General features: G+C 63.1%; 3 protein-coding genes across 3 annotated transcripts in view; 1 reads left to right on the top strand and 2 right to left on the bottom strand.

Annotated features, from left to right (window-relative positions):
• Nucleotides 1-8: 8 nt before the first annotated feature.
• On the bottom strand, nucleotides 9-5,242 carry SEPHS2 (selenophosphate synthetase 2). Its single transcript, NM_001366156.1, has 8 exons — nucleotides 4,995-5,242; nucleotides 4,368-4,471; nucleotides 3,303-3,410; nucleotides 2,564-2,718; nucleotides 2,161-2,251; nucleotides 1,736-1,835; nucleotides 1,052-1,264; nucleotides 9-541 (listed from the first exon to the last, which is right to left on the bottom strand). The coding sequence occupies exons 1-8, from the start codon at nucleotides 5,212-5,214 to the stop codon at nucleotides 306-308; spliced, it is 1,227 nt and encodes a 408-aa protein (NP_001353085.1). The 5' UTR covers nucleotides 5,215-5,242; the 3' UTR covers nucleotides 9-305.
• A 334-nt stretch (nucleotides 5,243-5,576) lies between these two features.
• Nucleotides 5,577-9,432, top strand: SLC35A2 (solute carrier family 35 member A2). The gene is made up of 5 exons (XM_015616146.2): nucleotides 5,577-5,687; nucleotides 6,133-6,315; nucleotides 6,727-6,878; nucleotides 7,275-7,936; nucleotides 9,110-9,432. Exons 1-5 carry the CDS (start codon nucleotides 5,627-5,629, stop codon nucleotides 9,135-9,137), a joined length of 1,086 nt encoding a protein of 361 aa, XP_015471632.1. The 5' UTR covers nucleotides 5,577-5,626; the 3' UTR covers nucleotides 9,138-9,432.
• Nucleotides 9,433-9,534: 102 nt separating this feature from the next.
• PORCN (porcupine O-acyltransferase) overlaps nucleotides 9,535-11,668 on the bottom strand; it is a 7,038-nt gene continuing 4,904 nt past the window's right edge. Inside the window, exons 6-11 of the mRNA XM_015616129.3 lie at nucleotides 11,510-11,628; nucleotides 11,326-11,402; nucleotides 10,889-10,952; nucleotides 10,416-10,501; nucleotides 9,873-9,983; nucleotides 9,535-9,789 (exon numbers count right to left, since the gene is read on the bottom strand). Coding sequence (XP_015471615.1) covers nucleotides 9,688-9,789; nucleotides 9,873-9,983; nucleotides 10,416-10,501; nucleotides 10,889-10,952; nucleotides 11,326-11,402; nucleotides 11,510-11,628 — 559 coding nt within the window. The 3' untranslated portion in view covers nucleotides 9,535-9,687. The remainder of the gene's footprint in view (nucleotides 9,790-9,872; nucleotides 9,984-10,415; nucleotides 10,502-10,888; nucleotides 10,953-11,325; nucleotides 11,403-11,509; nucleotides 11,629-11,668) is intronic.

The following is an 11,668-nucleotide window of genomic DNA, read 5'->3' as shown; positions in this document are numbered from 1 at the left end:
AGGGGGAGTGGGGGATACAGGGGCAGGGGAGGGTTGACCTGATTTTGGAGCGTTTTGATCTGATTTGGGGGGCTTTGACCTGATTTTTGGGGCAACTTTGATGGGACTCTGGAGTTGAGGGAATTGTTGATGATTGGGATTTTGGCCACAGCTGAGCCCCAGGGTTTTTTTGGGGGGTTTCTTTGGGCTCTGTCAGAGGGGGTGGATCTAACATAACCTGGGAGTTTTCTTTGGGGTTCTCTCTCCTGGAGCTGTGTCAGGGCTAGGATTTACCCCAAGTCTGGGATGTTTTGGGGGCCACCCCCCTAGAAGGGCGCTCGGGGTGGCTCCGGGGGGGGGCTCCCGGGGCTGTCAGGGCGTGGGGGGGCCCCGCGGGGGGGCACCTCGATCAGCCGGGGTTTGTCAATGACGCGGGCGCCGCGGGGCCCCTTCTCCACCACCCCCACGATCCAGGCCTGCAGCCCCTCGGCGCGGCCCGGCGCCTTCAGCTCCGCGCAGAACCGTGCAGCCTGGGCCCGGGGCAGCACCACCAGCAGCCCTCCTGCGGGAGCAGGGGGTTAGGGGTGCCCCACAACCAGGGAAAATGGGCATTCAGGGGGAATTCCCACCCAAAATACAGAGTTTGGGGGATCCCTCCCACCATTTTTGGGGATCCTTCCCTCCAGTTTTGGGATCCCTTCCTCCAGTTTTGGGGATCACTCTGGTTTTTGGGTCATTCCCCCACATTTCCCCCTCCCCTTTTCCGGTTTTGGGCTTTGTCTCCCTGCTTTTAGTGTCCTACCACAGCTGGACCTCTGTGCCCACATTCCTCCCCCTCCTCAGAGCCCTCCCATTTTTGGGGTCTCTTATCTTGGCTTTGGGCTCTCTTATTTTAGCACCCCAATCCTATCCCATGTGCTCCATCATGCACAGCACCCGCTGCTGGCCAGGATGACCCAGTGCCCCCTCACATCGACCCTCGCCATTTTCGGACTCCCCAGTGCCATTTCTGGAGCCCCTTTTCCTATTTCCAGGCTCCCCAATCCCATTTCCGAGCTCCCCTTGGCCGTACCTGAGGTCTCGGGGGCGGTGCCCTGCAGCAGCCCCCCACGGCCCCCGCAGGCCTTGCTGACGGCGCCCATCTTGGCGATGACGGGCAGGTTGTGGATGACGAAGGCCACGTCGAGGCGCTGCTGCGCCGCCAGCGCGCGGGCGTGGCCCAGCACCCCAAAGCCCGTCACGTCGGTGGCCGCGTGCGCCCCGAACGCCCGCATCAGCCCTGCCGCTGCGGGGGACACGGCTGTCACGTCACACGGACCCCACACGGCGTGGGGATATCCGAGGGTGGCTTTGGGGATGCCCTTTCAGGGACACCCTAGGACGGCTCTGGGGACATTTGGGGCGGCTTTAGGGACTCCCTTGGTGGCTTTAGGGATATCCAACATGGTCTAGGGACACCCTGGAGTGACTCTGGAGACATCTGGAGAGGCTTTGGGGAGATGTGGGGTGGGATAGGGACACCCTAGGGGGGTTTGTATCTCCAGTAGCTTCAGGGGTTCCTCTGGTGGCTTTGGGCTTCCCTTGGGGTGGCTCTGGGGACATCTGGAGTGGCTTTAGGGACACCCTGACCACTTTGGGGTCTGTGGACACCCTGAAATGACTCTGGGGACACTCATGGTGGCTTTGGGATCCCCTGGGCACATCTGGGCTGGTTTTGGAGACCCACAGGGTGGCTTTTGTCTCCAGTGTCACCCACCGGTGCGGTTGAGCGTGGCCATGCTGGACACGGCCTCCTGATAGGCCAACTCCACCTCCTCCCTCGTCACCACCAGCTTGATCTTGTTCCAGCGCTCGGGCTGTGGAGACAGGGAGGGGACAGCATCAGGGACCCCTGCAGTGGCCTTGGGGACACATCTATGGTGCTCAAGGGTCCCTTTGGGGACACTGGGGGAGGCTTAAGGACCCCCAGGGTGGAGCTCCATCCCTCCAGGACATCAGGATTTGGGGTCCCACTGGGGACATCTCAGCTGGTTTTTAGTCCCATTTTGGTTCCTCTTGGAGGATACCTGGGCATCTCCAGACCTGTCTGAGGTGTCCTTGGGGATACAGGGCTGGCTCTGGGCTCCCCATGATGTCCCCTGTCCCTTCTGGCCCTTCCCAGGTCCCCTCAGTGTCACTCACGATGTCCAGCCACTGGTGTGCGGTGACAGCCATGTGTGTCCCCAAGGGTTTGGTCAGCACCAGGACATCCCCGGGCACGGCACTGTCCGGCCTGGGCAGGGCTGGGGTCAGCATGGGACATGCCCTGTCCCCAAGCCCCGCCCCCCACCCCCACCCCCCACCCCCATGGCCCCACCCCCATTTCTTTAGGCCCTGCCCCAAGCACTGCCTGTCACTCACATGACAAACCCACTTGATTGACAGCAGTGCCCCTGCCCTGTCCCCAAACCCCAACCACCACTCATAAAACTCTCACTTGATTGACATATGGCCATGGCCACCCTCCCTTCCAAGCCCCACCCATCACTCCAATAATGGCTTTGATTGACAGCAGTGCCCCCCAGGCCCCACCCCCTTCACTCACATGATGAATTCACTTGATTGACAAACAGCAGTGGCCACGCCCCCCACAATGACCCAGGGGTTGAGCACCGTCTGTCCCCCTGTCACCGATGTCCCCCCGTCCTCGGCTGCGTCCCGGAACCCCTGGATGATCAGCGGCATCACCTTGTCCCTCTCCTGGGGGGACAAGACAGTCCCTGTCACCCTCAGTGTCCCGTCACCCCATCGGTGTCCCACATCATCCCCAGTGTCCCTGTAACCCTCTGTGTCCCTGTCACCACCCCAGCTTCCCCTGTCACTCGCTAGGTCCTGTCACCCTCTCAGTGTCCCTGTCACTCCCCAGTATCTCCTGTCAACCCACCCTAATACACCTGTCACCCCCTGATCCCTGCCACCCCCATGCCCCCGGTCCCCAACGTGTCACTGTGACTGTCCCCATCCCTGTCACCATAACCCCTATGTGTCCCCCATCACCCCCGTGGGCCTGTGCTGCCTGATGTCACTGTCACCCTGTGGCAGTGACCCTTCCGTGTCACTGTCCCCCTGCGTCTCTGGGCCCCCTCAAGTCACCCTGGATGTCCCTGTCAGCATTGTGCCCTTGCCACACACCTGTCCTGCTTTATGTTCCTGTGCCACGTCCACGTTCCTGCCAGCTGGTCATGTCCTTATCGCCGCCCTGCCCCGCCATATACCTGTCCCCCAGTTTCCCCCCGTGTCTGCTGTCTCCACGCTGTCCCCGCCACGTCCCCTGTCCCTGTCACCTCCTCGGTCATGCGCTGGCTGACGCTCAGCAGCATCAGGACATTGTCACACTCGGTGACCCCCATGGCGTACAGGTCACTCAGGACGTTGGCGCAGGCGATGCGACCCTGAAATGGGAAGAAGGGGGTTTGGGGGGTCCAGGACAGGATGGGGGGATCCTGATGGTGTTCATTGGGCCCAAAATGGGATTTGAGGGGGTCCAAGGTGGAGTTTAGGGGATTTGGGATTGAATTTGGGGGGTCCCAGAGGGATTCTGGGGGCTCCCCAGGAGGATCTGGAGTGCCCAGGAGGGATTTTGCAGGGCTAGGATGGGATTGGGAGGTTCTGAGTTGATTTGGAGGCCCTCAGGTGGGATTTGGCAGGGCCAGGATAGGATTGGAGGGTCCCCAGGTAGGATCTGGAGGTCACCAGGTGGGATTTAGGGAAGCCCAAGTTGGAGTTTAGAGGGCCTGGGATAGAATTGGGGGATCACAAGGGGATTTTGGGGGCCCTCGGGAGAATCTGGGGGGCCCAGGAGAGGGCTAAGGGATCTTGAACAGGTTTTGGGGGACCAAGGAGGGCTTGGGGGATGCAGGAATAGGATTAAGATAGGACAGGAGCCAAACTTACAAGGGGATTTGGGGTCCCAAGGTAGGATTTGTGGGGGTGTAGAGGAGTATATTTGGGTCTGCAGACGGAATTTCGGGAGCTTGGAAAAGGACTGGGGGGGGCTGAAAGTATTTGGGATGCTCAGGGTGGGACTTGTGTGGTCCGGGGTAGAACTGAGGGACACAAATGGATTTTCAGAGGAGTCCAGAAAGGTTTGGGTGTCCCAAGAGGGAGGAAGAGAATTGGGGCTAGTTGGGGGGGGACCCCTGGAGGGATTTCGGGGTTCCCTGGGGGTTTCTGGGTCCTTGGGAGGGGCTGGATTTGGGAGGAACCTGGAGATGATTTGGGGTATCCCAAGAATCCTGACAGGATCTAGGGGGTCCCCGGGGGTGATTTTGGAGTGCAAGAAGTATTTTTATGGGGTCCCAGAGGGGTTCAGGGGGTTCTTCGCGGGGGAGGGGGGAAGGTTGGGGTACCATCATGTAGGGGTCATCAATGATGGGGTAGAAGAAGTCGGTGGTCTGCACCAGCGAGAGCCCCCCGTGCCGCAGCGGGATCACGCACGAGTCCAGCCCGATGCCTGTGGGCACCGAACGCTCAGGGGGGATACGAGCGGGGCACAAAGCCCATCATGGGGGGCACAGACCCCGCTGGGGGTGGGGGACACAGCGACGGGGCAGAACCGGATGGGGACGGAAACGCAGATCCGGTTCGGGGAGGGGAAACCGGATCTGAGGGGGCCCGTCCCCTCCCGCGGCTCCTCCCCTCCCCCCCAACGCCCTTTGCCCCTTGCTCCCCCCGCCGGGCCACCTTTGTCCCATTTCCTCCGTGATGTGCCTGAGCGCCCCCGGCCTGTCCTGCGCCCTCCAGACTCCCTCGAGGCCGCTCAGCCGCCCCCCCGCCATGTCCCTGTGCCCCCCCAGAGCCCTCCTGGCTTCCCCCTGGGGCCCCCCAAGCCCCTCGAGACGCCCAGCCCCCTCTGAGGGCTCCCCATAGGCCTCTCAGGCTCCCTCAACGCTCTCCCAGCCGCATCTCTGAGCCATCACCATAGCCCCCTGACCCCGGAAGACCTCCCAGGACCCCCAAGATCTTCCCACTCTCACCCAGTGCCGGGCCCCCGCCGGTCTCCGCTTCCGATGCTTCCCCTCCGCCTCCTCCTCCCAGGCGCTGCCCCTCGAGTCCCGCCAGGAGTTTGAGCAGCGTCTCCTGCGGGACTTTGCAGCCTCAGCCGCGCAGTTCCCCGTAGGCCGTGAGGCGCCAGGACGGGTCCAGGCCCAGAGTCGCGGGGTCGAACCGCCGCGACCCACCCGGCACAGCCGCCATCTTGGAATGCACTGGCCCGCCGAACGCCGCCGCCCCTGATTGGCTGCCGCGCTGACGGTGGCGGGAGCTGATTGGACGACGCCTGAAGAACGCGGGCGGGGATTGCTCGGTTTTGAGGGGGAGGAGGCGGTGAAAATGCTGGGCGCGGCCTAAGGGGGTGAAACCGATGAGACGGGGGGCGATTGGTCAGTGGACGAAGTGGGCGCGTCTTAAGGGAAATGAGGCGGGAACAGCGCGAGGCCGTGGTAGGAAGCTCGCGAAGCGAGCGCTGATTGGTTACACTGGCCGAGGGGGCGGGGCGCCACACGAAAATGAGCTCGGGATTTGCTGAATCGAACGGAGGTGGAGCCACCCCCTTCCGTGGGCGGGGCCGTGGCGTGGCCGGAAGCGGAAGTGTTGGGCAGGTGCCACCATGGCGGCCCCGGGGGCGGCGGAAGGCGGCGGCTCCGGCGACTCCGCGGGGCCCGCAACGGGTGAGGCGGGGACGATGCAGGGCCGCTGGGGAACGGGAGGACCCGGGAAGAACCATGTGGGGGCTGCGGGGCGAGGGATCTGGCCGAGGGCCTGAGGGGGGTCCTGGGGTCTGCGGCGGGATGGGGGCTGGGGGTACTCTGGAGCGGTTCAGGGGAATCCGGGCATCGGGGAAGGGGTGGTGCGGAGCAGGGGGGCCGGTGCGGTTCTGGGGTACGGGGGGCGCGGGTCAGAGGTGGCAGAGGGGCCTTGGGCGGGCGGAGCTTTGGGGCACGTCCGGGGTCTCCGGGAGAGTGACGGGGTGTCCCGTCGTGGGACCCCAAGTGACCCCCGGTGTCTCGGCGAGTGAAGTTTCTTGTCCCAGAGTGCCGGGTGGTCCCACCGCGGTCGCGGAGGGCTCAGCCCAGTGTCCGTTCCACCCCCGCTGACACCCTGGTGTCCCCGCAGTGTCGCGGCGGGTGAAGTACGCCAGCCTGGGCGTGCTGGTGCTGCAGAACGCGTCCCTCGTGCTCAGCATCCGCTACGTGCGGACCCTGCCCGGGGAACGCTTCCTGCCCACCACGGCCGTGGTGATGGCCGAGGCCATGAAGGGCAGCGCCTGCCTGCTGCTCCTGCTCATCCAGCACAAGGGTAGGGACAGGAGACATCGGGGACAATGGGGTCTATTTGTGCTGCTCATCCACACAGGGTGAGCCTGGGGACATGGGGGGGGACGGGGACACACCTGGCGTTGTCTCCTCCAGTTCTGAGGTGAGCACAGGGTGGGGGGATGGGGACATTAGTCCACATTAGTGAACTGGGGGGGTCTCATGATGGGGATACGAAAGGACAGAGGCAGAGGAAGGGACAAGAGAGGACATTGGAGGGATGAAGGTGACAAGTGGCAGAGATGTCGGAGACTTGAGGGGACTTGAGGGTCTTGTGCTGGGGACATGAGGGGGCATGGGACACTCATGGTGGGGACCCTGGGGGAGTGACAACAATGGAGTGGCCACGACCAGCCTGGGCGGTGTTCCCTGTCCCTGAGCCCTGTCCCCCCAGGCAGTGTCCGGCAGACGGCGGTGACGCTGCATGAGGCCGTGGTGGGACAGTTTGGGGACACGCTGCGCTTGGCTGTCCCCTCCCTCATCTACACTCTGCAGAACAACCTGCAGTACGTGGCCATCTCCAACCTGCCTGCAGCCACCTTCCAGGTGGGACACGGGGATAGGTGGCACATGGGGACCACAGGGTCAGGTGGGGATGTGCAATGAGCTCGAGAACCTTGGGGATCGTGGTGGTGTCCCTGTGCCCATGTCTCTGTGACAGTCACGGTGTGTCTGTCCTCATGTCCCTGTGACAGTGTCCAGGGTCACTATTCCTGATGTCCCTGCTGGTGACAGCATCCCTGTCCCTGTGACCTTGTGCCCATGTCCCTGTTTCCACATCTGTGTCTGTGTCCCGCAGGTGACCCTGTCCCCCAGGTGGCCCTCTTCTCATCCCTGTCCCGAGGTGTTCCTATCCCCACAAGTGATCCTGTCCCTGTGTGACTGTGTCCCTATCCCACAGGTGTCCCTGTCCCCGGGTGACTGTCCCCACTTTCCCCACAGGTGACGTACCAGCTGAAGATCCTAACCACAGCGTTGTTCTCAGTGCTGCTGCTGGGGACGGCGCTGTCGCGGCTGCAGTGGCTGTCGCTGGCGCTGCTCTTCGCAGGGGTGGCACTGGTGCAGGCGGAGCAGGCGCGGGCCGTGCCCTCGGCCGCGGTCGTGTCCCCGTCGCCCGGCCCCGAGGGGCCGGCACAGAGCTACGCCGTGGGGCTGGCAGCCGTGGCTGCGTCCTGCCTGTCCTCAGGCTTCGCTGGCGTCTACTTTGAGCGGCTGCTGAAGCGCTCGGGCGGCTCCATCTGGGTGCGGAACGTGCAGCTGGGCGCTGTGGGCACAGCCGTGGGGCTGGGCGCCATGCTTGCTGCCGAGGGCCCAGCCGTGGCCGCTCTCGGCTTCTTCTACGGCTACAACGGCGCCGTGTGGGCCGTGGTGGTCAACCAGGCGGCCGGGGGGCTGCTGGTGGCCGTGGTGGTTCGCTACGCCGACAACATCCTCAAGGGCTTCGCCACAGCGCTGTCCATCCTGGCCTCCACGGCTGCCTCCGCACACCTGTTCGGCTTCCGGCCGCGCGCGCCCTTCCTGGCCGGCACCGCCATGGTCCTGGCCGCCGTCGTGCTCTACGGGCGGCCCCGCGGCACCAGCAGCCGCAGCCAGGACAGCGGCAAGTCAGTGGGGCCGTAGGGACAGGGACACCCTGGGGGTGGCCTGGGGTCACCAGGGCCAGCCCTGACCCACGGGGTAGGGGGAGGGAAAGGGGGGGCCGTGAGCTGGGGAGGGGACCCAGGTGTGGGGTCAGCAGGTCTGGAGCCCCGTGTGCAGTCAGCGGATCTTGAGTCAGCAGGTGGTGAGGGTTCATTAGGGCTCATTAGGGTTTTGTTGGGATGGTGGAGGAGCTGGGGAGGTCAGCAGGTGGGGGGACCTGGATCTTGGTCTTCTTTGGGTGGTGGGGACTTTTTAAGGCTAATTAGGAACCTGGAGAGGTTTGTAGGGGGTAGTGAAGGTCCTGGTGGGGTTCTTCAGGTCCTGAGGCTCATTAGGTAGTAGGGACTCGCATCTTGGGGTTCATTAAGGTTCATTGGGCTCATTGAGGACCTGGGGAGGTTTGTTACATCGTGGGGGCTCAGTAAGGCTTGTTAGGGGCTGACAAACCTGGGGCTGTGCTGTGAGGAGGGACATGGAGGGGCTCATTAGGAGATGGGGAGCTCATTAATGCACATTGATTGGTGGGGACTCATTAAGGCTCTTTGGGTGTTGGGGGACCCCGAGGTGGAGATTAATGAGGCCAATGCAGTCAGAGGTTAATGGAAGAGTTTGTGCTAATGAGGGCCTCACTGGGACCCCCGGCCCCTCTGTGGGGTTCCCCTCCCTCCCCTGCCCCCCCACCTGGTGGGGGAGGGGCCAGATGTACAGATTTTGTAGGGGGGAAGGGCTGGGCCTATTTTTAACAAGGTTTGGGGCTAATAAAGGTGGTTTTGGTTAACAGCATGTGCTGGGGGGAGGGGTACTAACACACTAACACAGGGGGGTGGGGAGCTATGGGGACCCCTGTGGGTCCTATAGGAGGATCCATAGGGGACCACTCAAGGCCATACAGAATTCATAGGGACACCATCCCCCCAGCCATATAGAATCCATAGCAACTGCCCAGGGCCCTATAGAATCCATAGGGCATCCCCCAAGGCCATATAGGATCTGTAGGGACTTTTCCCAGATGCCACAGGAGGCACCCAGGGCCATACAGGACCCAGCTGTGCTCTCCCTAGCCCATATAGAATCCATCTGGAGCTCCCACAGGGCCCCTTGGCCGCCCTCAGCCCTGGGGTCTCTCTCTCTTGCAGGTCTCCCGACAAGGACAAGGGCACCTGACAGCACCGAGTGACCCCCCCCCCCCCCCCTTGGGCGCTATAGGGACAGTCTGGAGCCCTCCAGGGTCCTATAGAATATGTGCAGACCCTCCCCTTCCCCCCTGCAGGCTTTATAGGGGCCATGTGCCCCAGCTGGGGTTCTATAGGGACTATATGGACCCCTCAGTCTCTGTAGCAGCCATATGGACACTTCCCCCCTCTCGGGGGCTATAGGGACCGCTGGCACCCAGGTCCCTATAAGGCCCGTATGGTCCCGCGCCGTGGTTTTCATGTAAATTAAGACATTTTTGGTCAAAGCGTTGGCTCTGCGCTATCGGCAGGGGGCGCCACTCCCCGTTAACCCATCCGCGCATGCGCCAGCGCTCCCGTGGCCGGCCAGGAATGATTGACAGGAGCCATCGAGGCGAGGCTTTATTGGTCCCAGAGCGGCCGCGCGGCGTCACTTCCGCCCCAGAAATGGCGGCAAGAGAGCGGCGAGAGGCGCTCCCGGTGGTGCGGAGCGGCCGCCGACCTGGCGGAGCGGCCGTACTCTCTGATGCCCTCCCCGAGCCTCAGCGCAGCAGTCGGGCCAGCACCCAGCAAGCCAGCGTCACCCAGTGACTGGCCCAGTTCAGCTCTGACCACTTGCGCACTGTGTAGGCCATCCCGTAGCCCTGAGGGGACAAGATGGTGTCAGGGTGTTCCCAACACCAGGGACAACCTTGGGAAGGGTCTGGGGGGGGCTCATGGGTCCCACCTGCTCCTCCACAGCATCCTCAGCCTCCACATCGAACAGGGCACCCAGGTAGGACAGGTGGAACAGGGCCAGGGCGCCCAGGGCCCCGTTCAGCACCCACACCCACAGTGTCTGCAGGGACACCAAAAACCTTCAGGGACCCCTCAATCCCTGCAGAGACCCTCCAGATCCCCTCGTGTTCACCACTTGTGCCCACAGCATCTGTGGGGACCCCAAACCCCCCCACTGATTGCTCTTACCCACAGCATTTGTGGGATCCCAGAATCCCCTTGCCCTGCCCCCAGGGACCCCCCCCAACCCTCCACCAAATCCCCTCAGAGCCTCACAAACCCCCTACCTCCCCACGACCCCCAAATTCCCCCACCCAGGGATCCCCAAATCCCCCATCCTGCTCTCCACAACCTCCTTTTTCCCCTGTTATGACCCCCCAAACTAGCCCTGGGATGCCCAACCCCTTTGCTACCCCCACACATTCCCCAGGGCTCCCCAAAAATCAACAACCTCCCTCCACGGAGACCCCCCCACCCAGTGCCCCGATCTCACGTTCTTGTGGCGGTGGCTGCAGCTGGGGGGACAGCGCTTGGACAGGACACAGGCGTCAAAGATGGCAGCCAAGCGCTGCCTCAGGGCTGGGTGGGGCAGGGCGGGGTCAGCATGGGCCACGCCCATTACAGGTTACACCCCCATAGCATTGGCCAGGCTCCACCCACACCTTTCCAGCCCCACCCATTACTGACAGGCCCCACCCATCAGTCGGCACAGCAGTGAGGCCTCGCCCGGATTCATCGGCCCAACGCCTGGCCCCGTCCACCCCGCTTAGGCCCGACCCACCCTTCACTCTAAATTAGGGCATTGAAACTTGGCTCACATCCTCAGCCCTGCCCATATCTGGACCCACCCATATCTTTAGGCCATGCCCACATTTAAAGCTCCACCCACTCTGTGCCCCACCCTATAAGCCCCTCCCACCTCAGCCAACCTCATTTAGCCCCACCCCTTAAAGGGCCAGCGCTGACCGTGCTCGGCGTAGGTGATGAGGCCCAGGGACAGCAGCACGGCGGCCAGGTGGAAACTGAGGCCCTGGGGGGACAGGGAGGGTTGGGAAGGGGGGGGCTTTGGGGGAGTCACAGGCTGAACTGGGGTGATCTGGGGGGATTTAAGGGGAGCCCAGCAGGGTTTGGGCATGTCACAGAGTTTTTGAGGTTTCTAGATGGGGTTTCAAGGAGTCCCAGGGTGGGTTTTGGGGTCCCCAGGGTGGGGTTGAAGACGAATATGGGGGGTTGGGGGGGGCCTGAGGGGATTTGGGGTCCTGGGGGTCTCAGGTGTAGGGAGACAAAGGTAGAGTTTGAGGGGTTTTTGGAGGTCCCTCCCAAGCAGCAGGGTGCAGAGGGGGTATTGGGGGGTCCCCAGGGTGGGTTTTGGGGAGGTTTGGCAGGATTTTGGGGTCCCTCACGTGCAGCAGGGCGCTGGCCGCGTAGGTGCCCAGCACAGCAGCAAAGGTGCCCAAGCGCCGGGCGGTCTGGAACACATCTGCCCAGGGACACCAGTCACACCAGTACAAGCCCCAGTGCCCCCCAGTCCCTCCCAGTGCCCACCAGCCCCCCCCACAGTGCCTCCCAGTCCCTCCCACTGCTCACAGGTATGGAGCCAGCGGGACATGGGCAGGTTCCAGTTTGTCACCACCTCAGCCATGGATCGTGGCAGCTCCACCCGCAGGGGCCGGGACACCGCCAGGTCCCTGGGGGGGACAATGTGTCACACGTGGACAGTGTCACACACACAGGGACAGTGTCACA

This window comes from Parus major, unplaced genomic scaffold (assembly GCF_001522545.3).
Source record: "Parus major isolate Abel unplaced genomic scaffold, Parus_major1.1 Scaffold353, whole genome shotgun sequence".
NCBI lineage: Eukaryota > Metazoa > Chordata > Aves > Passeriformes > Paridae > Parus > Parus major.
Note: the sequence above shows the minus strand (reverse complement) of the source record. Positions and strands in the feature narration are given on the sequence as shown.